The sequence below is a fragment of the Opisthorchis viverrini genome (assembly GCF_000715545.1).
Source record: "Opisthorchis viverrini unplaced genomic scaffold opera_v5_24, whole genome shotgun sequence".
Lineage (NCBI taxonomy): Eukaryota > Metazoa > Platyhelminthes > Trematoda > Opisthorchiida > Opisthorchiidae > Opisthorchis > Opisthorchis viverrini.
This window is the reverse complement of record NW_008751680.1, coordinates 720,120-745,303: the sequence shown is the minus strand read 5'-3', so window position 1 is coordinate 745,303 and position 25,184 is coordinate 720,120. Positions and strand designations below refer to the sequence as shown.

Below are 25,184 nucleotides of genomic sequence, written 5' to 3'. Positions count from 1 at the left end.
GCAAACAATAGAGCAGTCCTTGTGCAGATCGCATATGTCCAGACGCTTAGGGGGCTGGAGTAAGTCCATAGCTTGCCCCGATGCACTAGAATCAAATGGGTCACGGACCCGTGGAAGTAACAACGGAGCCATGCTAAATTGCACCGCGAAACTGTATACGGCCAGTAAGAACGTGTTCTACTTCATATTGCCATTTTTCGCTAAATGGCAAATGGACAGGACGGCGTTGGAGGGTGTATGCATTCTCCAGGTCTGTGGTAAAATGGAGACACTTTAACAATGGGTTACAAACGAGGGCCATTGGTCAACAGGATTGAAACGGCCACGACGGATTTCCTGTTAATCAATCACTTCGGAGATATTTCGCTGCCGTTAGCTAACAGTTTCCCAAGAGAGACCAATCTCATCATAGGAGCTACAGCCTGTGACAGTCACAATTTACATATACACCACCTCTGAAGGGAGCACTCCCGAAAAAGTGTCAAACAGTCTGCTACGCCGCAGCTTCCTATCACAAGGCTAATTATTCCGATCAACAACAGAATTATCTAAATGAGTACGTCAGATGCGATCCTCTTTGTTTCTTTAACATAGACACCTTGACTAGATGGTGGCGTCAACGTGCATGGGGTCGATGGACGACCACATAAGTCATCTCCCCCGCGAATCCCAAAATTAAAATCTACTAATATATTTGGATATCAGGTATATTTTCGGACGACATTGGTACATCCATGAGGCCTAGACCAATCGCAGGTACCCAGAGGACGCAGTAAACAACACTCAAGATGGTAGTGAGTGAGCGATGATCAAAATCACTCGGAAACCAATAAACCGGCTGCTTGATGCCTAGGGCTGGAAAAACTCTGGTAAAAACAAAACAGTGAAACGGGACGCGAAATGCGACAAAATTTGCTAATTCAATAGATACAGGATGATAGTCTGCAAGGAAACCAAAGCTAAACTACCACTGCGGATCGACCTGGCAGCAGCGAACTTAAACAAGCATGAGTGCCGGATTTTCAAGTAGGGATTTGAATTCAGCCAACCATTGCGCGCCAACGGCACCGTCAACCACGCGGTGATCACAACACAGAGTGACGGACATCACCTGTCGTTTCCGAAATCTGTGATAAAAGATGGAAGACAACCGGAGATGACGAGACGCTGGGTGGAATAATGGTCTTGATGAAAGAACAGGCAATAAAACGGACTAAATGACGTGAATTTAATTCTCCATTATTCGATTATCCGATGGGATGCATCCTCGACGTTGAAGTTGAGTCCCCTCACTAGAAGTCCCTGTTCAGCTGTGCTGAAATGGCGGCTCGACAAGTTTTTGATCCAAACGTCGTAATTTTTGTTTGTAATTCCTCATGAGTTCGCACAAAGTCATCTCTATGGCTGTTCCACGTTCACTCTTGGATTGCTTTCTCGGTGTCCGATTGCTACTTCAAGTTCTGAAAAGTTATTTGGCCGGTTTTAGCCAGACAATTTTTCTTGCTCCCAGTGATTAATCTTTCATATTTTTCAAGACAAAAGAGACACACGGATCAAATACTAAACAACAGCAACCATCCAGTGAACCACAGGAAAAGCTGTGTCCAAACCCTGTTCAAGAGGGTGGAGACACATTGCAGCACCACATAAATACGGAAGAAGAGAACATTTGTTCAAAGTATTCCAGGATAATGGATATCCAAGGAATTTTATCAAAAGAATCTTGAAGACATCCCGACAACAGCAACCGCAAGAACAAGCGACTAGGACGGGTAGTTTTGCCTTACATCAACAATATATCTGAACTCGCAACTAGATTATAAGCTCGAAAAGGAATCCTCCCACAAACTTAAGGAAACTTATCTCAAGACCGAAAGACAACCGAGACAAAAGCAGGAGGAACAATGTGATAAACCAAATCAACTGCAACCAATTCTACATTGGAAAAACTGAAGGAACATAATGCGGTCATCAGGATACATGACCCCTATCCTTGATATCCATACACGAAGATCAAGGAGGCCACAGATTCTATCTGGAAAACGCAAACTTTTTGCCACACGGAGATAGCCAGGCATGGAAGGAAATTTCTCAAAAGCATGGTACTTCACGGCGGATTCAAGCAACCGATGCATTGAATTGGATCCAATTTACTCACCACTACGTGCACGGATCAACATCTCAACCGGAATACTCAAGGAAAACCGAATATTGGACTCACAAACAAACAAGGAACTCCTTGAAGTCAGAGCAATAAAGGTCACAAGCCGGAACTCGGAAGATCCAAGGATAAAGGTCACTCCAACATCCACCAGAGTACGACGACAGGAGATGCCAAGCTCCAAGGTCATGTGAGCATCGGCGAATCAGGACACAGGATAACAAAGCAACCAATAAAGCCGCCCGACCGAATGACTAGTCGTGACCATAGATCAGCCCCGCCTAGAAGCACGTGTTTTAACACACACGCAACACTATTTAAGACACAACCACCTACGCCCCCTAACAACGCACTGATGACGTCACCTCGATTGGTGCTGAAACGTTTGCAAACAAATTTCCCAGCCCAGTGGACAAGCCAACGACCATCTACGTCACTTGAGCTACCAACACTTTCCTCCGTAGAAAACATGGTGAGTGTTCAAAAGACAGATAAGAGGGCATATGAAACAACGACTGATTGGCCGAAGCACAAAGTGGTACGATTTGGGGAGAATAGGTAGTTGGGGCTATTGGAGCAAACTGGTTATGCATGTGCGAGTTCCATCTCTGCTCACTGATCTCTTTATTCATTCTGGAAATCTTATTCCAGTCAACAGTGTACTTGGTATTCGAACAATATAATCCCCAGTCGTGAGAGAGATGCTGAGGAATCCGACTGGATGTGGCTTCTGCTGATCTGTTGATCCAGTTATTGTTATTTTATCATAGTAAAGCTCCTAGAATGAAGGACTACCTTGCTGGAGGAACCGAAATGCTGCCTGGTGAAAAGTCACCATTGTTCAGGTTTTGTGAGTTCACGCTCAAATACACAGTAGCAACAAACGTCCTTATCCCAGACCTACTACAAGTGACCACACTGAAAGATTTGAAGAACGAACTGGCCAATTTTGTTCCAAGTAGACGAATCGAACGTCCTGACTTCAAAAGAATTCCGAGGAGTTAACACACAGATTCGCATCACGTCCAGTGATAAGCCCTGTTCCTTCTGACCCCAGCAACGGGTCTTCAAATCAAGTCTAATGCTTGGTGTCCTTTACAAAACCGAATAAGTTTGTCCGTATTGTGCAGACCACCAGATAAGAGGTATGGATGAATGAATGCCAAGCTGTATTTACTATTGAGAGTTGATCGGCATCATCACATACCACGTGGCGACAGCTATCACGAGGAAACATGGTGCTTAACACCGGGTCAGTGGTGGATGTGAAATCTACGCAGTCAGAGTCATGTCTTAACTCCACCATCTGTAACAGAAATTACAGTGCTTCTAGTATAGGCATCAATGAAGATTATTTTTATTCTCCTAGATTTATTCTAACTCACTGCGTCTACAAAGATGCATGATTTCAATCTCTAGAGATCCGAGACATTTATTGGAATAGTTCACCATCCAGAGAGTCCTACATGGGTTTACCTCTCTCACACACAAGTCTGCGTATTTCCTAACCGAGCTCGGAATGATGAATATTTGGCAATGTTGTGGAATGTAGGTAGCTCGAAAGCGCTGCTTGATTGTTGGTCTATTCGCCGAACTTGACAGTTGGATTGCAAACGTTTCATCACCAATCGAGGTGACATCGTCAGTGCAGAGTTCAGTGCACCTTGATTGGTGATGAAACGTTTGCAATCCAACTACCAAGCTCGGCGAACAGACCAACAACCAAGATGAATATTTCTTAGATCAATGCGGTCGTGGTTCTCCATCCCTGAGAATGGCTGTGCATCAACTGCCTTCATGGCGTCCCGGACACCCAAATGACTCAAAGTTTAAAACTCAGTAGGGTAGTAATTAGCTTGAAAAGTCAAGCAAAAACCGGGTTCAAAAACATCAGAGACAAATATCTATCACGTTAAACACACACGCACATATTTCGGTTTATCTGGAGAGTAGTCGCGTCAACCGACAACACAAGCCTTCCTGACTGACTGACTGCTTTGGAGCTTATTCACTAAGTTGTCCTTCTTTACAAAATGTCAACATACGGCACTGCATCAGCTCGCCGTCAACACGTTCATTAAAAAATACACAGGTCGGAATGGATAACAAAAGACACTAGATAGACCAACTCTGCGAACTGGTGGCACAACATCCTCCTGATTAGTTTCAGCCCAATTGGACCGTCATTAATATTCCCTGTCTGATTCAGCAGAATATACCTTATTCTCAAAGACCCATGGTGAATTCAGGTGTCTATTAGTTAAGGGGTACCAGTTTTTCGAGGATCATATAACAAACTTTACCTTCCAGAAATAAGGTAATACCAGACTTATAAGAGATATCTAAAAAGGTATCGCTTGGTGGGAAGGTCACATAAAAAGAGAAATTGCACAAAGTCACAAGATCGCATCAGGTAGGACGGATTATTTTACATCCTTATGAAGGGACAGGAATGGTCTCTTGCTCGCTCAATGCTTGTGAAGAGGATCACCATTATGAAAAAATGTCCAGAGCACTAAGAGCAAGTTTGTCTTGGAGGTGTCGCTTACTTATGGAGTTTTTTACATGACAGGAGCACGAAATAGAATTATGCTATGGTTTTTTGTGTCTGAATAAAATGGCGACAACAACAAGAACTTTAATGATGCCACTACTTGACTCCATTCAGAGCCATAGAATGACATGTATGAGGTCCCATCCGGAGAGCCATGACTGTTTGGTCGAACGTCTTCTAACCATGACCAGCACGCATAAACAGTGTACGAAATCATAGACGCAGTGAAAAAGGTATACCCCCCCCCCCAAAAAAAACTGTTTAGCTGTAGCCCCCTTTCGGTGCCTAGCTGCCATGCCACCCGAAGGTTGCACGAGGCCTGGTATACTATCAGGTTGCCCAAGCCTAGACAGGGGATGTCGAGTGGCAGAGGTCGGGTTCGAACCACGGACCTTCCGGTCAGTAAATTCGCGCTCTAACCACTTGGGCCATCTCGCTCCTGAACCGGTTGAAGGGAATAGTTACGCTCATCGTCACCCTACATAATTCGCCTTCACACATGATTGCTAATTTGTTAATGCAACCAGATACGCGTGATATTGTAGACATTACAATTTTCAAGCATACTTAGCGGGCGAATATCAGCAAGACGGACGGTCCAAACTTTGCACCTCAAAAGCAAGCTATGAGCAACGTAGAGCAGTGAAAAGCGAATACTGAGTCGTCACCGCAGAAGTTTGAGATTGGCGAACGTTGCTGTGACCTTGGCGACTGGAAGTGCAACTTCTCCCCCAAAACTTGCCAAACAGAGCCATTGACTCATTTCAAGTCCCCTTGTGAAGTGAAAAATACCGATTCCCTCGCGAAACGCCAGTGTGTTTTGTAAGCCATATTCAGTCACATGAATTGCCACATAATTTAAGACAATGCGCACTTCCTGAGCACTATTAGCAGTTACTACATGGCGACTAGCCCCTGTGACACACGATGAGTTGATTTCATAGATGTCCCGTACTGCTATTGCCCGAAAGCGTGGGCCAAAGGTTAGATCCGCAATATTTGGGGTTTAATAACGATTCCAGCGGCGGACACCGTATGCTAGGCTGAGACCCAATATCCGCCCCCCAATCCAACTTAACAATGCCGATCCAACTATGCAGACGAGAGATTCAGCTGGAATTCAGTTGAGTATCCTGTTCAAACCAAAATAGTGTCCAAATGAGTGCCAATCTCGAGCTTGTTAGTTTACTTAACAGAATGCCATTCTTAGAAAGTCCACCTCTTACAAGAGTCTATTCTCCTCACATGGTGATGGTTTTCCAGGTTGGATATGGATCATTTTGTCCACAGTTTTGAGGCCTATTCATGCAGAATTTACCCAATTTTTTAGCCTAGTTTGTAATGCAAGTCATGCTCCTTACCATACAGGAGAGTAGCATGCTACAGACCAGAGCTGTTAAAAATATTCGGTTAATCTACTACCAGTTAATTTACGCAAGTTGTGTTGGAAAATGTGGTTTGAGGCCCAGATAAACTCTTACCCGCTTGACGTAGTTTCATCCGGAAAGATCTGCTGCTGTGTGTTGCCGACGGCCAGCAAACAGGCTTGTGGCGGATTGATAATCGCACAGAACGAAGAAATACCGAACATTCCCAAATTGGAAACGGTAAACGTCCCACCCTGTCAAAAGAGCAGTCATGAATTTAAGTAGCTGATGATGAGGGACACATTACTCGAAATAGTGTACCATGTCACCATTGTTTAACTCCTGAGTGGGTAGGTCGCAGCAGCCCAAAAACATCCAATATCAACTATGAAAGTTCTGATCGGCTAAAAAACAATATTCGACCACAAAGTCTTCGGAGAGAAAAACCCCACAGGGGTAAGCGACCAAAATCTCAGCAGCATCCCCAGGAGTATTGACAAATTTTCAGGAATACATTGCGTATGCCCATTAAAGAAGTCACAGTGAACGCAAAGATGTTTACGCTGACTCAACTGACAATCGACTGTTGAGCCACAAAAACGTAGGCAACAAGTACAAAGTTAATGAGAAAAATGGACACGGTTATTCGTGAAATAATTCGGATTAATCACAAACGGACCAGAGGGAGCTCGATATAATGTCAGGGTCTGAATGTGTTGTTTTTTAACAAGCGGTCGAATCGCGCAACCAAGTGGCTATGACCTCGGCTTCTGGATTCTGGTCAGTAGAAACCACGCGACCACATGGCTGTTCAGAAACCTCGAAAGCATTCCAAGTGTGGACTGTTCGGAAGAGAAATTTAATCTGAAACTGGTGAATGGATGTTTGGAAAAATGGCAGTAGTTTTCCGACATTAATTCGCTTGAAAGTTCTCCGGAGAGCGAGGATGATGCAGTTTTCCTATTTGGCTACTGATGATCTACGAGTAGTGAGGATATGTTAGTTTCGGTGAAACCTGTTACAAGCGCACGTACCAGTTTTCAGCAGGCAGTTCAGTGGCGATTTCTGGTACAAATTTCGTCTGCGCCTGATCGGTTATTTGAATACTGAGGACTTATGGATCACAACACGTGTGACTGTATTTTGACACAAACTCACCTGAAATTCGTGTAACTGAAGTTTGTTTTCCTTTGCCTTCGCAGCGAGTGCGCGGACCTCTTGGTTGATCTCCACTAGGCCCTAATAAGCAACAGAGGAAATGATCCTGGTGGTAAAACAGTGTGACGGGGAATAAGACAACTGGCGGTTTTCAAAACCTCTATAGAAAGGTTGTTGAAAAGAAGGCACTTGGAATATCATCTTAAACACGGAGAGGATCACAGGTGAAAGTAATCATACTACAAAGGGATAGGCGAATCCCGTGCACTAGACGTAAAGACGTAACTACACCATCCCGAGTTCTCTGGCGAATGAATGGCGGTTATCTCATCCCGATTAAGATTGACGTCTTCTGAGGGTGCGGTTATTAAAGCAATGTATTCGTTGGTCTCAAAAGATTATTTAGCCCATGTCCCAGAAAGTTTTTCGATGGTAAGACCAAACAATACAAGAGCACGAAATGAACCGACCTAAGGTCCAGAAAGATTGGTATTCTAATACAGAGACCCGCCACCTGGGGCTAATGGATATCATGGCTTCAGGTTTGTCCAAGTTGCGCCACTTCGTCTGAATCTAGTACCATTGAGAAACTTTGATCGGTACCCAGCTGCAGAAGACGATTACCACCGTCATCGCGTCATGGATCAAAGTTGGACAAGTTCTCAGGTTGCGAGCTGCAGAAGACGATTACCACCGTCATCGAGTCATGGATCAAAGTTGGACAAGTTCTCAGGTTGCGCCTCTGAGACGTCCTACATGTACACAGAGACTAGTACAGTATCCAAACTCCTTGTAGTGGACGGGAGAGTGGGTAGTTCCCGATAGAAAATATCCTTCACAGGATCAAGGAAACTACTGTTTGGGTCGATGCGTGTTTCTAAAGAAGTTGACAAAGGCGATTATTTACGCGAATCAACTCGAACTTGGAAGCCCTAGTTGGGGACCTCAGAGATCGACGCTGCCATAACCTTTGCAGCAAACGTCAGGTCACCTGAATTTCGCAGACGGTAGCATCTACAAAATGAAGGCGGCAAAAGCCAGATTATCATACATGAATCTTGTATTCGAGTTTAGAAAAAGCGACGATAGTGCCGATAGTGTGCGTCCGAGCAGGCAGTTTGTCAATTAGCTTGAGAGTTCGCGCATTTAAAGCCACGATAAAAAAAATAGAACGTGATCTGAGAGACGGACGGGAAGCGGTAGCATGCTATTCATCAGTTTGGGTGCATGACTGTTTCTCTTGCTTGGATCTACACATGGGTGATCGGTAAAATGGACAGAAGGGCAGTGAAGGGGCAATACTCAAGAATGCGACGTGTCAGCAGTCGCCCGTTCTTGCTCGCCCGCACTGCCATATGCAGCAAGACGACCCGGTTAGTGGAATCTCACTTCGGTTAATGTGGCATGAAGCCATTGGCGTTCGCATAATTCATGGCAGTATGCGCACTGAGATACCGGCGAAGTTCCTTGACAGGGCGACTGCGGTTTTGGGCTCAAAACCCTGACCGCAAAGCGGTGATGGTTGGCGTGAGACAACCAGGGCACTGTAATTTTTGAGGAACACGACGCCAGACATGTCCCAATCATTCGGTTAGAGGGTTAAAAGACGCTGTTAGTTTGGCGCCCACCTAACAACCAGCCTGGTAGGAGAAATTCTATGTAGGTTGCATGGACAGGCACCAGTATAACTCAGTGGATCACGCAGGTGCACAAACCACTACACTACGGTAAAGTTCAGCCTGTTGGTGGATCCCACCTTGTGCTTGGGTGGAGACGTTGCAAGGAATGGCACCCAACCGAGATTTCCAGATTGTTCGATTGCGCGTTTGGAGGCGTGGGCATCTCAGAATGCTTGCAGCAGGATAGCGCCAGGTCCGTCCCTCATACACCCTCCTAGCTTTAAATGTCATCGAATAAACTTTGTGGTTGTAAGGTACTGGAGCATCCGTGTCAACACTGATGCTGACGATGATGCTCAGACATACTGAGTTGTAGGGTGTCAGAGTTGGGTTTCTAAAAGATACACGTTAAATACTCACCGTGGAAGGGGCGTACTGCTTCCAGCTATCGTCTATGTGTTTCAGAGGCAGAATAGGAATTCGCGAAGACAGCTATGCACTGGAAACGACCGAGGCTATTCAATCACAAGTTATTCCTCAGCTTGTGATGTTACCACATCGTTTTAAATTAGCTGGCTCAGTTCACGATTGACGACGACACAGAACACAAAATGAAACCATGATCTAAACGACACCACAAGAAAAGGAGCTAACCGACTGGAAGGTCGGGGATAAAACAACGAAGATACGTACTTTTGAATCTGCACCGTAAACAATCGGCGTGATTAGTCCTTGAGAAGTTGCCACAGCTACGTTTACGTCCACTGTGTTGAACCTGGGGACGAACAACAGAAATGCGTTTTTGGCCTGGAAAGAACGTTCAACACCGGAACGTCCAGTAAAAGTGAAGTCGTATGCGCGACTGGCGAATGGTTTGTCGTATTTTGCGAAGAGACAGAGGTCACAAATAGCCCATAGACAGTCGAAAAATAAACACAGGGAGCCCAAGAAGAGAGGCTGAGGTCAGAAACACGACTAGGTTTACTAAGCGATGGCTTCACACATCGCAGCAAAACTACAGGTAACATGCGCCGTGAATACGGGCGGATAAAGTCATATTTAGGCCGGACTATTCATCAATATGGGAAGCAGCATGTTTAATCATGTGCGCTTCTCTTCAGAAAACGTCACTAGTCCAAAACAGTGATTACCATACCGCAGCAAACAGATGAATAAACTGGGGAAATGTCCAGCCTATCAAACGAGAATCGGAGACGAACAAGAGGCGAATCCCTTTGTGAACCATAAACGAGACTTGGGAGCTGGAACGGCCTCAGATAGAACAAGATGGAGAGGATGTTGGGCATCAGACATAACCCACAGAGAAAGTTTATGACAAGGATCAATGCGCTTTCTGACCACAAAGTTGACAAGCCATTGCATCTAGGAACATTCTTCACGGAGCGGACAATCAGGTGTAAGCTTTTTCCAATTGGGAACGGGAGAACAGCAAATTCAATGTGTGAGGACATGAGAAGTGGAAAACTTCAAAATGAGTCTGAGTCTGAGAGTATGAAATACCAGTCCTCGGACTTTGGTAAACGTGATTTAAAAAACGGGCTGAAAGACAACAGGATAGCTCGGTCGTTAAGACCCGCACCTACTGACCGGAAGGTCTACGGTTCGAACCCAACCCCGATACCTCGATTGCTCCTGTTAAGAATTGAGCAACCTGGCAACACCTCAGCACTTATGCCAGCCAGGGAAAGAACTTTACAGCTGAGTGATTTGTTTTTTTTATATTTTACATGGAAATAAATATCCTCTACGAAGTATTGAGCTCAGAATGAAATGCATTTAGACTGTTACGCAAGAAGACTTGATCGAATTTGAAAATCAAGGTTTCCGCCCCATACATACCATATCCAATAGGAAAGCACCCGGTAACGATCGTGGATATTGGACGGTGGGACAGGAGTAAAGAGCCAGATATATCACGGCTATTTTGTTGCCAGTCTTAGGTGCCGTTAGCACTGCATAAACAACACAGGCTTACTTAGACTGACGCTCAAAAATCACAGGAAGCTTGTTTGGCTCTTAGTATGGTGACTGACTTCTGGATTCCCTCTGATTTGATTTACTTTGTTCGTCAGAAACAAGGATGCAGAACGCAAGTACTGTGGTCAAACTGACTGCCCTCGCTCTCTTCCAGGTTCCTGCTGCACACCTCTGATGATGCAGAGGCCGCTGCAACTGGATATGCTGGGGTTGGTATTGTATTGAGCAAACGGAAGGAAGCGTTTCTGCTTGATTGGATACCCGCTGATAGTCGCTCCTGTGCGTCTCGTTTGGCAACATCTGCGAGAGTCTAGAGGAAGTGAGGCCTATTGCATTCTGTTTATTGTGTCTGCTTACGCCCCAACTGACTGTAGCTCTGAATCTGCCAAGGACAGTTTCTATGACGTCCTGGGTGTCCTTCTACAGTAGACTGAAAGCTCGGATATCGTTGTTTGCTAGTGACATGAACGCCCACATGGTACACTAAGGATTGCTTAGGCTTGATTGGGTAATCGTCTTGGATTGAACACGAGACGCGAGGACAACGCGAAACGCTTGCTTCGGATGTCTGCCGACCACAGACTGTTTGTTTACAGTGAGGAGTTCCGGAATAGCGGGAATCGCTTGACAACGTGGTGCCCACCAACAAACCAGCCGAGAATCCAAGTAGACCACATCTCGGTCAGTTATCGGTGGCGAGGGTCAATCACCGCCTGCCGCGCCTTCTGGAACACCAGTGTGGACTCCGGTCATGCATTTGTACGCTACTGCTTTTAACTGCGCTTTTCAGGTGTACGTAAAACGCGTACACCTCACTTAGCCATTGAGGTACCGCCTGCAGGGCGGTACAATATCGGATATTGTTGGGGATATCAGTATCCCAAAAAAAAAACGCTGTATTTTTATGTGTGCTAGCGAACTTCCGGCATCTTCAAGGTCAAACTATGAATAAATCAATGGCCTATTCATACTCCAAGAAATTTAAATCCGACCACATACACGACACCATCTTTTTACTGACTTGGGTTCGGAAGCTCGGGGCATCGCCTGTTGATCGCGTGTTTTTGGATCATTAAAGTTTGTGTCCGAGGTTTTTCGTCTTCTTACTATCCGCCGTGCTAGGAGTCTGGGTCAAGCAACATAGCTGGGGATAGAGTATTGCCACAATCCGCATTATCATATTGTTTGCTCGCTGCGTGACCGAACCGTAACATATTTGGCGACGCAAGATGGAGGCAGAACAACTCAAAGTAATGTTTGAGCAACAACTGCAACTCATCAAAGTACTTACGGAGCGACTATCAACTACATCTTTGGCTTCACCGGCGGCGTCGAGTGTCCCACAGTCGGTTGATGGAATCGCTGGCAGTATCAACGAATTTTGCTATGAACCCTCAGCTGGCATAACGTTTGATGCTTGGTTTCGTCGCTATGAAGACCTGTTCAGGGTCGATTTTTCACTTCAAGATGATAGTTGGAAGGTTCGCCTCCTGCTCCGCAAACTTGGACCCGCAGAGCATGATAAGTACGCTAACTATATTCTGCCAAAAAACCCGCGCGATTTCACTTTTGATGAAACGGTCAACACGCTTTCACAAATATTCGGTGAGCAAACGTCACTTTTCAACATCCGTTATCGATGCATGAAGCTAGTGAAGAGTGATGCAGACGACTTCCTCACATATTCTGGCATCGTGAACCGAGAATGCGAACGGTTCAAACTCGGATCGTTAACGGAAGATCAGTTCAAGTCGCTGATTTTCATATGTGGTCTACAATCCCCGAAGGATGCAGAAATCCGTACCCGACTCCTCAGCCGCATCGAGCAGGACCCATCCATGACGCTGCAGGCCGTCACCTCGGAGTGTCAACGGTTGCTTAACCTGAAGCATGACACCGCGATGGTCCAACTCGGGGGTCATGGCGGTTCCGAGGTTCATGCAATACACCAGGATACGCAACAGCCTGGCCCTGTCAATTCTGGCCCAACCAAATCGACCTCGCAGTGTTCTGGTCCGAAGCAAAACAAAGGCTCAAAGAAGACACCACCTTCACAATGTTGGCACTGTGGAGCCTGGCACTTCGTCAGGTTCTGTCCTTACAAGAAGCATCGGTGCCGCCAATGTAAGTCCGTGGGACACAAAGATGGATATTGTCAGTCACTGATGCATACGGCCTCTGCTGTTTCAAAGCAATCATCACGCATCCGTCCCAAACCGAAATCGAACCCTGTTGGCTCCTCTCTCAGTTTGCTGGCTACTTTCCAGATCAACACGCCAGGTAACCGGAAGTATCTGACAGTCACCGTAAATGGTCATCCAATCCGTCTGCAGTTGGACACTGCGTCGGACATTACCATCATTTCGGAGAGGCTTTGGCGCACGCTCGGGCAACCTCCGATCAGACAAGCAGCTCGAACTGCAACCAGTGCCTGCGGTGGAGAGTTAAAACTTTCCGGTGAGCTCCAGTGCTGTGTATCTTTTCGAGGAACTACATTTGTGGGGTCGTGTTATATAACGGCAACTGAGTTGAACCTATTGGGTCTTGATTGGTTCGATCGCCTTGGGTTAGCCGACATTCCAATCAGCGCCGTTTGCAATGCAGTTCAGTCTCCTACAGCGCATCCAGATCATGCATCCGACATTATGGAGCGATTTCCAATTGTTTTCCAGTCCGGTCTCGGTCAGTGCACTGCGACACAAGCAGTCCTCCACCTCGTGCCGGGAGCTACGCCAGTCTTCCGTCCAAAGAGACCAGTTCCGTACGCTTCCCTCCCACTGGTAGATGCCGAACTTCAACGGTTGGAAGAACAAGGCGTTCTGTCCCCTGTATCCTACTCTGCCTGGGCAGCGCCGATCGTTGTAGTAAAGAAACCTAACGGTGGCATCCGCATATGCGCCGATTTCTCAACCGGCCTAAATGCAGCTATCCAGCAGCACCATTATCCACTACCAGTACCCGACGATCTATTCACTGTTCTGAACGGTGGGAAGTTCTTCGCCAAAATCGACCTGGCTGAAGCGTACCTTCAAGTTGAAGTCGCACCAGAATCACGCCCACTACTGACAATCAACACACACCGCGGGCTGTATCAGTACAACCGTCTTCCGTTTGGCGTCAAAACCGCCCCAGCAATTTTCCAGCAATTGATGGACACCATCCTTTCTGGCATTCCAGGTGTGGTCGCATACCTGGACGACGTGCTGATCGTTGCTGTTTCCCCCGAAGAGCTTCGTGAGCGAATCAATGCCGTCTTACTGCGCATTCAGGACAATGGCCTCCGCCTCCGTCCCGAGAAGTGTCAATTCTTCTTGACAACTGTGAAATATCTTGGGTTCATTTTTGACGCCTCTGGTCGCTATCCTGACCCGGAAAACGTTCGAGCTATACAGCAGATGCCACCTCCTAAGGATGTACCATCATTACGTTCCCTTTTGGGGTTAATCAGCTACTATTCGGCATTCCTGCCTTCGTTGCACGACATCCGGCCCCCGCTAAATCGGTTGCTTGGAAAGGATGTCCCCTGGTGTTGGTCAGACGAATGCGAGGAAGCATTCTGCAAACTAAAGACGATGCTCAGTTCTGATCTGCTACTTACCCACTACGACCCAAAGCTGCCGATCGTTGTGGCAGCTGATGCCTCTAATTTTGGTGTCGGTGCCGTCATTCTACACGTCTTTCCAGACGGATCGGAGAGGGCCATTATGCATGCGTCGAAATCACTAACCCCAGCAGAACAGCGATACGCACAGATAGAGAAAGAAGCGTTGGCCTTAGTGTTCGCGGTTCGGCGTTTCCACAAAATGTTGTATGGCCGCCGTTTCACCCTACTTACCGATCATAAACCATTGCTCTCCATTTTCGGCTCAAGGAAAGGTGTTCCCGTACACTCTGCCAACCGCCTGCAAAGATGGGCCCTGATTATGCTGGGTTATGACTTCGATATTCAATATCGACGCACCACCGACTTCGGTCAGGCCGATGCATTATCTCGGCTGATCAACAACCAGCCAACACCCGAAGAAGACACGGTTATTGCGCATGTTGCATTTGAGGACCCAGCCGACCCACAGTTGGTCCAGTCCGTTCGTGCCCTGCCCGTGACAGTAACAGAGGTTCAAAGAGCTACCACAGCTGATGGAACGCTTCAAAAGGTGATCCGATTCATGAATTCTCGGTGGCCTTCGAATCTCAAAGATGATTCCCTTCGACAGCTCTTTCATCGCCGAGATGCATTAGCGATCGTAAAAGATTGTTTAATGTTTGGAGATCGCGTGGTGATTCCGCAACCTTTACGCCATCGAGTTCTTCGTCAGTTCCATTCTGGACATCCAGGAATCAACCGTATGAAGTCAATAGCTCGCAGTTACGCATACTGGCCGCACATGGACCAGCACATCACTGATTTTGTAAAACGCTGCTCCCGATGTCAACAAGCTTCAAAGAATCCGCCACACCAACCACCGGTTCCCTGGCCTCGACCTGAAAAGCCCTGGTCTCGGATCCACATTGATTACGCAGGACCGATAAATGGCACTTTTTATTTGGTTTTGATTGACGCTTTTTCCAAGTGGCCAGAAATCGTTCCGGTGTCATCTCCAACAACATCTAGTACGCTGAGAGTGTTATCCAACATTTTCAGTCAGCATGGATTACCGGAGTCCATAGTCTCAGACAATGGTTCGCAGTTCACCTCTGCTGAGTTCCGCGACTTCTGCACTCGACATGCGATAACACACGTTCGTTCACCACCGTACCACCCACAATCGAACGGTCAAGCAGAAAGGTTCGTCGACACATTCAAGAGGGCTTTGCTTAAAGCTCGAGGGGAGGAGACATCCGTCGAAGCCCTTCAGAGATTCCTGTTTGTGTACCGAACGACCCCGAATGACGCTTTGGCAAACCACCAGTCACCTGCAGAGGCACTCATGGGCCGTAAACTTAGAACTGTGCATTCTTCCATGTTGCCAACACAACCTACTGAGTCAAGGTCCATACCGGTGGCAGTTGGAACTCCATTCAAGGTGGGAACGCCCGTGCTTGTCCGTGACTATCGCCCAGGACATGATTCATGGATTGCAGGTCGTATCCTGCGCAAACGCGGTAGTGTAATGTACGACGTGTCGGTTGGTCAAGACACCTGGACCAGACATCAAAACCAACTCCGCTTTAACAGCAAGCCAGAAACTCAAGTATGTTCGGGTACCGGACATGTTGCTCGATACTTTTGGGCTGAAAACTGAGACAGCTTCGAAAGAGGAGTGTGTGACCGGCAGCTCAGTATTTGATCCAACACTTCTTCCCAGGCGGTGGACAGACCGACGCCGTCGCCAGCCGGAACATATCCAGGTCGACCCCCGTCGAGTATGTTACTGACTTTTCACAAGGAGAGGTGTTGGATATATCAATATTCCCCCAAAAACGCTGTATTTTTATGTGTGCTAGCTAGCTTCCGGCATCTTCAAGGTCCAACTATGAATAAATCAATGGCCTGTTGATTTTCCAAGAAATTTAAAATCCGACCACTACTTACACGATACCATCTTTTTACTGACTTGGGTTCGGAAGCTCGGGGCATCGCCTGTTGATCGCGTGTTTTTGGATCATTAAAGTTTGTGTCCGAGGTTTTTCGTCTTCTTACTATCCGCCGTGCTAGGAGTCTGGGTCAAGCAACATAGCTGGGGATAGAGTATTGCCACAATCCGCATTATCATATTGTTTGCTCGCTGCGTGACCGAACCGTAACAGATATAAACGGCCACTGGGAAAAGATATCCAATGTGCTACTCAAAGCCGGAACGTTTGTTTGAGGTACAACCGAGCCAACCTCATCCAAACATTGGATCCCCGATAGGATCGTGTCTTTGCTCGAGATCCAGCGACAACTTCAGACCACGGCCACTGGGAAAAGATATCCAATGTGCTACTCAAAGCCGGAACGTCCGTTTGAGGTACAACCGAGCCAACCTCATCCAAACATTGGATCCCCGATAGGATCGTGTCTTTGCTCGAGATCCAGCGACAAATCCCTTCAGACCACAAGCACAACTCCAACCGACGCATCATCCGACGCCAGATGAAACTCAGTATCTGTGCAGACCGAGAGGCTTGGTGGACCCGAAAGGCCAAATGGAAGATGCATGGAGTGGAAACGTCCGCAAGCTGTTCCACTTGATTCGTTTGACTGGTCCTCAGAAGACCTCTTGTCAGTGAAAAAATCGGGGACCAAAATGACTCTGGAAGGTCTTCGAAACTCCGGTGTTCAAATAGTTCCTGGTGAGAACCTTGTCGATCTGGAGTACGCAGATGACATCGCCCTCATCTTTGAAGACCAAGCTGGAGCACAACCCCTGTTGAGTAGGCCGACCACCATCATACCATCTTTCGTCATGCGCCTTACACCTTCAAAGTGCAAAGTCCTGCTTCAGAACGTGCCATCTGCGAACATATCCTTTACAATTCAAGGAGAATCACTGGAGATTGTGGAAAACTTTACATACCTCAGTAGTTGTATTAGCTCTGACGGAAACGTGTGTGATGAAGTCAGTGCGAGAATCTCAAAGGCTGGAATCACCTTTGCCAATTTGCGTCACTTGTGGCGTCAAAAAGGCATTTCACTATATCTTAGGGCCGCGTGTATGAGGCTACAGTAACGGTTGTCTTGATACCGGGATGGCCAACAGACAGTCACCCGGTTGTCTTGATACCGGGATGGCCAACAGTCACTTAACCAGTCACGCGTCAATTCAGCTTTCTGGCGGCACGTATTTGTGATTGCTGTAGGATTCTGTCCAACAACCGGTAGTTGGAAGGCCGAAATAGGAATGTAAGTGCCAAAAGCCGTAAAAACTGATGTGAGAAAGCACAGAGGCGTAATTTCACTTGAAGAGGGACGGCCATGGCAGGAAAAAATAGTTCCTCGAGGTGCTGCTTAAAATTCCCGGTCGACTTACTCAGACACAGCGCCTAGACTGTAATGGTTCGGTCCTCACTGATGATGCTGCTCTAAAGTTATCAAGGAAAGATCACCCAACACTTATTGGGCCAAATAAATCGGATACCAAGGCCAGTGACATTCCACTGGAAAAATGGAAATGATATGGGTAACAAGAGCGGCCGAAATCGTGAATAAAAGGAACATCAAAGCGTTCCATAAAAAGACTCACTGTCTGATAAAATCGCCTTGCCAGGAGGAATTGCACTCGGGGACTTTGCGGCAAGTCACAGCAATAGCCTTCACGATGATGTCATTCACTGTGACTTTGACTGCATCCTCCGCTTTTGCAACACGTTTGGCCAGTTTTGCGTTGACGTCCTGACGAAATTCCAGCACATCATCCATTATGATATCTGTCGTTAAGTAGTAGTGTGGTATAGTTTGGTTAGATTCTGTGAGCCGACTTGCGATGACCTGAAGACAGAGAGAGGGAAGATCTGAGTGAAGCTGAAAGTTGTTCACAATTTCTTCACCGCACGAAGATTCGTACAAACACTGCGGAAAAATGGATTGATGAAACAGCACACTGCCGCACCAAAAATCCAGGCCTGTGAACACCAAACAGTAGCCGCTAGTGAGGACAGCAATCACCAAAATTATTACGTGATATCGATTATAGGGGAGAACAGTTGGTTTGCGCATATCCTTGCGAGGCTAAAAGCGTAAAATAAATGCGAGCTGGCGCGCTTAAATCTTCTATACGACGTTCATATCAAGCACAATGCTCCAACTGCTCCGGACCAACTACCGTGTGCCTGCCTTTGTACGTCAGTTGAAAAATATCCTAAACAAGAGGTGCACAAAAGTAGCAAAGATCGGTATCCTCGTAGCTAGGTTGATGGAGCACCCACACACGGAAGTTGGTGTGTTTCCTGTTCGCACTGAATACTGCACTCCGAGATCCATTGAAGACATCTTTATATTTCTATCGTTCATCAACACATTCATCTCTTGTCTCTCAGTTTGTTTCACTTCCTTAAAAAGTGGAGTGCAAACAAAAAAACGCAGGTGTTACACAGCGTAATATTAGTAAGTAATTTGGGGACAGCACCAAAACACACACCAAAACACGTGGGACTCAAATGAACAATTCAGTGCTATCAAATCCCTCACGAAACAAGCACTCTAATATCAACATATAACACCAATACATCTGAGACCCACCTACATCATGCAACTGAAGCACAGCACTGAGGACGAATAATGAACAGACGGTCAAACATACGAAAGAGAAACATGAAGAACGTTTACTGAACTACAAAGATCCGGGGTGAGGGAGAGTAGGACAAAATTAAAGTGCCAACTTTTACTTACTGCCCGCAATCCACTTGTCGGAATGTCCACGAATGAACCAGCCATGGCTGTAGAAGCTGAAACATCAGCTGTGGACGGTCTTGCGTTAGCGAGATCCGCGGCGCGTACCATCCCACGTATGCCGGTTCCCAAACCACTCAGTTGATTGATGTCAATACCCTGTTCAGCGGCTAGTCGACGAGCTAAAGGGGAGATAAAGACACGGTCACCGGTTGCCGGTTTGGGGGTTCTAAGCGTGGGGACGGGAGTAGGTGCTGTTGGCGGAGCCGGTGTAGCAGGGGGCGCATGTGGTGCCGGCTCTGCTTTCGCCGCCGGTGTCTGAAACAAATGGTGCATAAAGACGATCATGCGGCTTATAACAAGATATCAGGCGTTAGTACAATTTGAAAAAGCAAGTTGGTGGAACAAAGACGTCTGATCAGAAAACTGGACACGCCAACGATTAGATTTGCCATCCCAATACGACTAAACCGTGGCCAAACGTTAAGCACCATTCGACAGAGAACCGTGAGATTCTCAGGAATACGACAGAACAGTGGTAGATCCAAGAATCCAGTGCCCGACTTTATGTCACGAGAGCCAGGAAGCATTTACTGCATAGATGAAAGATTGACATATAAACACTAAGTGTTTCTATTCAACTAGAAGCAGCACCACCAGATCCACAGCACAGACTGATCCGATGACGATTAGATGCACGTAGGGTACATTATTGAAGGTGTTTCACACAGAGGATCGTTCGTAAGCAAGTTCATGAGTTCATAAACTGCAAACATGTGAAAACTCTATTATGAAAAGTTTGATTCATGTACTTAACACACGGGTAGGTGTGCAGCCCATAAGTACTGAAGATCAACACTGGACTGACTGGAAGCAATTCCTATCACCTGAGAACAGCAAACAATTAAGTACTCTGCTCCTATTAAGACATCTTGAAGGCCAGGAAAACTATTTTGTCTGGCAATTCGCTGCTCTTGAATGCCTTATATTCGCAAATCGAGCAGCGTGTGAATTCGGAGTCGTACAGTAATCATACAACGACATCGGATACGGATGGACGGGTCGTCATTTGCAACCTGCAGCACCAGCACCTTCGGTTATTACTTTCCTGACCGATGTTCTGGGTCTGATTGTACAAACGCCTAAATAGATGATGAATGCAGAGGCAATGGTCGAAACCTGAGTACTTCTGGATTTCTCAGGGTTTTCTCAGATCAAAGATCACCTGATAATCCGGTAAAAGTGTACCAAAAGCACAGCGAAGTGGGACGAACAAATGAGGATACAAACTAGGATACCAATGTCAGTGAAATGAAGACGCAGCATTCAGAAGGAACTAGATGCTCTAACGGACCAAGGGTAGTACGCTCGGGCACATTTCTAAACCGTTCCGCAGCTCAAATGGTCGCGGCTTCCCCAAAATCCGCACCAACAAAACCCAAACTCTTTGTAATTTCTCTCACACTTCTGCCAAGTCATACGTCGTCCACCTCGCGGTTTACGCCATTCTGAATCGGGCACGGAAAACAGCACTCTTCAGCAAACGATAATTCGGAATGCGCAACACATCGCCTAATCACTGCAACTTTCGGTAGTGGACACTGATTAAAGTACATGTTGAACAATGAGCACTTATTTTCCAATCGCCTCGTTACGGATTTGCCGATACCAGCCTAAATGGAGTATGGTTCTGAGATAACGATCGCCAATTAAGTGCAGACATCTCCGTTCCGTTGTTTGAAGAGACCATGCCACACCCGTACGAAGAAACAACCAGTGCGGCAGGTTTCCTGAGATCCACGGATATACCGCTTTGACGCCACATGTGTCTCGAATTAACACACGCGACCCGAGCCTTGGGGATTCGTGCATTAACTTCATCTGTCACACTGCAACAAGAAACTCACACAACTTCCACATCCACAGCTTCGATGTCACTCAGATTGCGTGTTCGGTGACTTCATGTCCAAAATCATAACCTTGCATCAACTCCCCCATGGTGACCGTACCGAATGACCGACCATGGTCTCCACGTTCTCAAGCACCATCGCATGAACAGGTGCCTGTTGCTGGTATAGGGTTTACATGTATCTTCTGTGGGTATGCTTGTTACCCGTATTACAAATGCCTCGATAAAGACGCAACCTGCGAAAATTGTGGAAAAGGGCATTTCCAAAAAGTATGCAGATCTACTACTGGTCTGAGGAAAGCCTCATCCTGCATCAGAGCTGCAACTCCCGAGTACTTCACAGTCACCCATGTGAAAGCCGATAACGTTCAACTTCGAGCTCTTGCTGATACTGGTAGTTCAGAAAAGCTCGTTTCCGAAAACGTAGTCCACCGCAATTAACGGACCGTACTACAGTCAGAGATAACTTTGGCATCAATTCAGCACAAAAGCTTTACTCTTGGACACTTTTTCTAAGATTGTAACATAAAATATGTATCCTTCCTTCAAGATTCCGGTGTTACGTGACCTGTGTATAATTTTCTTAGACCTTACAAATCTCTAGAAATCTTCTTCAGACGGTAATAAACCTCTCACACTGGAAAAAGAACCTCTCGCATTGTTTGCGCACCATCATCTGAGGTGCAATCCCAATGCCACAAAGTCAAGACGACACTCTGCAGACAACGAGGTTTTCACTGCTTCTGAAGTAAAGCGTTTACTCGATCAACAGACTACCAACCCCTCAGTCCCATGGACAGCGCAAGTGAGCGACAGAAGGAACGAATGGTTGTTGACTACAACCAAACTATAAACTGATTTACGCAACTCGACGCTTGTCCGCTCCCAAAATTCAGAATATGAGTAATAAAATAACCAAACATAGTATTTCTAGCACGCTTGAACTTGAAGGTGCGTGCCAGCAAATGCTCATTAAGGAAAGTGACAGAATCTACACAACTTTCGAGGCTCGCAACAATCTTAACCAACTTCGCCGGATACCGTTCGAAGTAGTGAACGGAGTAGCATGCTTTCAAAGGGTTATGGCTGATATAATACGCGCTGAATAATGTAATCACTCGTGGAAAGGGTCAATAACGTCATGGAGATCTCCAGCGTCCTGTCACCCTAGCACGAAAGTACGGTCTTCAATCAAATCACGACAAGAACACTACTCCCACCACTCTTAACCCAGACTGATTGTGGAACGCATCATCAAACCAGACCCTGAACTTTCCAGAGTCTTGCAAGAGGTGCCCGGTTCGAAGGACGTTAAGTCTCAGTAACGTGTATCTGGCTAGTTCGCGTACTGTTCTCGTTGGATAAGCCGTTTATCTGATGAAATCTACCCAATCACTCACAACACAAACTTTCCAGTCCCTGGGTCTCTTATAAAAGCTTTTGAGTTTCATAACACAGCTGGTGGACGCACCTGTGCTCAGTCGATCAGAGCATACCTCTGATACTCGAAACTGATGCACCTGATGTCGCAATTTCAGCTACACTAAGTCAAGATGACAGACCAGTCGCATTCTTCTTACATACACTGTCTGTCAGCGAAAAAAAAACATCACTCTGCTAGTAAAACATGCGTAATTGTCGAAGCAGTGAGCAAATGGAAACTACCTAGTTGGGACCCATCTCAAGAGTGTAACCGATCAACGGTCTGTTGCGTGTATGTATTCAACACAGAAAAAGGGGAGAATGAAAAAATAAAACCCAATAGTGGAGGATAAAGTCACCGCCATTTTCTTCGGACGTAACCTACAGACCAGGCACCGAAGACAAAGCTACCGACACACTCTCTCGGAGTGTCTGCTTGAACACTTCATCTCAGCTGGGTCTAAAACGCCTATACGCAACTCTGTGCTCTCCTGGAGCAATAAACATGGTGCATTTCGTATGTGCCGAGAACCCCCATGCTCCCTAGAGGACATCCGAATTGTCATCAGGCAATGTCGTGTGTGCGGAGTCAAAGAAAAGATTCTTCAAGTCACCTGGTGGTACACACACTATAGCCACGCAAAAGTTTGAACGTTTAAGCTGTGACTACAAGGGACTATTACCTTTGACGACTCGAAATAAATATCTACTGACGGTCGTAGATGAGTATTCCCATTTCCCGTTCGCCTATCCGTGCTCACATATAAGTTCCAGTACGGCGATATCATATCTTGTGCCACCAATTACTACATTTGGCCCGCCTAATTTTGTGCATTAAGATCGCGGTTCATCAATCACTTCGGATGAGATTAGGTGATTCCTTCAGGAAAAGGGTGTTGCCACTAATCGGACTACTCCATACAACCCAAGCGAAGTTCATGTGGGACGATTAAATGTAACTTTGTGGAAAGCTATTACGTTTTCATTACGATCAAAAGGTCTTCAATCCGATCATTGGGGAACCATCTTACAAGACGCGCTCCATTCGATTTGTTATTTGTTGAACACTACCGCCAACGCCACAACACACGAGCGAATGTTCCATCATAATCGAAAACCCGCAGTTTGTACATCATTGCTGCAGTGGTTGCTTTCTCTAGGACCAGTTCTCACGCGAATGAATACATTATCCTCGAAGTAAGACTTCGTAGTCGAAGAGCTTGAGCCGTAGGGTGTAACCCTGAGTACGCATACGCCTAACACTCCAACGTCATGGAAGAAACGAATTTCCTGTGTCAGTTGGCGCCCTCCACAGATTATGAATGCGCTCCAGCATCCGTCATTCTAACCCGACCTCTGTCTCTCGACTTCTAGGCTTGAGCAACTTGGCAGTATTCCAGCCCTCGTGCTTCCTTCGGGTAGCGTGACAGCTAGGCACTGGAAGGGGGTTACAGCTGAACAACTTATTTTTTAATGATTCATTGATTAACCGGAACTACTAATTCCTCTGGTTCTGACCAACCGTCAGTTCTACAACTACAGCGGACACGATCACACTTCTTGCACCTCACTGAGGTTTGACATTATTCAATTATAAGACGAACTCTCGTGAGTATTTACCTCTACGGGGAGAGAATGTTAGACTTGAACTTCAACGCATACGTTCGACTCCCTACTGCCGAACCGACGGATGCCGGGAAGAAGAAACACGTCAGCCAGCTTAACCCAGTGACACCATGCACTAAGTTTCCGACAAATCGATAAATTTTTTCATTAATGATGGACACTACCCCTTTGGAGACGTTGTCATTAGGTCCAAAGTTTTGTTGTCCTAGTCGAAAAAGCTGCCAACTCGAGCTTGAAGTCTAATTTGAGAGTCTATATGATCAGCCATCCGTGCTAGTACCTTCCCTTGAACTGAGCGTAGAACAACTAAAGTCGACGCTAGTCAATTCGTGTTACATGTACCTCGGTACAAACGACTTATAATAGAGGAACATTTCGAGGCTCCGAACGATTAGAGAAAAATGATCAAGTCTTACTGTCCAAGCCAGATGAAAGCTCAGGAGTTGTCTTGAACAAATCTGGCTACATTGATAAGATGAATATCATCCTCTCAGACAGATCCAAATTTAAGATAATGGAGTCCGAGAAAGACAAGACGTGTGTGAAAAAACGGTGTCCAAAATATTAAGACATTTTAAAGAATCCGGAAACATTGACACCGATACTTTCGAACGTATCCGTCCCACTGATGCAACAATTCTTCGGTTTTATGGTCTCCCAAATGTGCACGAACCCGGCCTACCTCTCAGGCCCATCCTCGAGATGTCTAATTCTCCTTATCATGCTTTGGCCAAACGGCTGGTCAGTCTGTTAGAACCAATCAGGAGAGAAGTGTCGGCACACAGCATGAGAGACAGCTTTGATTTCCTCGACCAGATTAAAGACCTGAAGGTTGATAAACACTCATCATCTCCCTGGACGTCGTCCAGGGTCCGTCATGAAGAGACTGGACCTTACCGTGGTGTGACGGTTTGCGCACCTCAGTGATCCACGGAGCTATACTGAAGAGTGTCTCGCGACACTCGCAGAGTCTCTCATACCAGGTTGGTCAATGGTTAGAGGTCTGACGAACACAGTCTCCTGGTCCTCCAGGTTGGGGGTTGGAACATGTGGCGACTT

At 46.4% G+C, this 25,184-nt stretch overlaps 1 protein-coding gene across 1 annotated transcript in view; it reads right to left on the bottom strand.

The window, feature by feature from the left end:
• Window positions 1–694: 694 nt before the first annotated feature.
• T265_02080 (hypothetical protein) overlaps window positions 695–25,184 on the bottom strand; it is a gene marked incomplete at both ends in the record, with an annotated part of 40,687 nt that continues 16,197 nt past the window's right edge. The window contains 6 exons of the mRNA XM_009166239.1: window positions 695–1,127; window positions 6,197–6,336; window positions 7,241–7,321; window positions 9,553–9,634; window positions 18,024–18,268; window positions 19,169–19,486. Of these exons, the coding sequence (XP_009164503.1) occupies window positions 998–1,127; window positions 6,197–6,336; window positions 7,241–7,321; window positions 9,553–9,634; window positions 18,024–18,268; window positions 19,169–19,486 (996 nt within the window). The remainder of the gene's footprint in view (window positions 1,128–6,196; window positions 6,337–7,240; window positions 7,322–9,552; window positions 9,635–18,023; window positions 18,269–19,168; window positions 19,487–25,184) is intronic.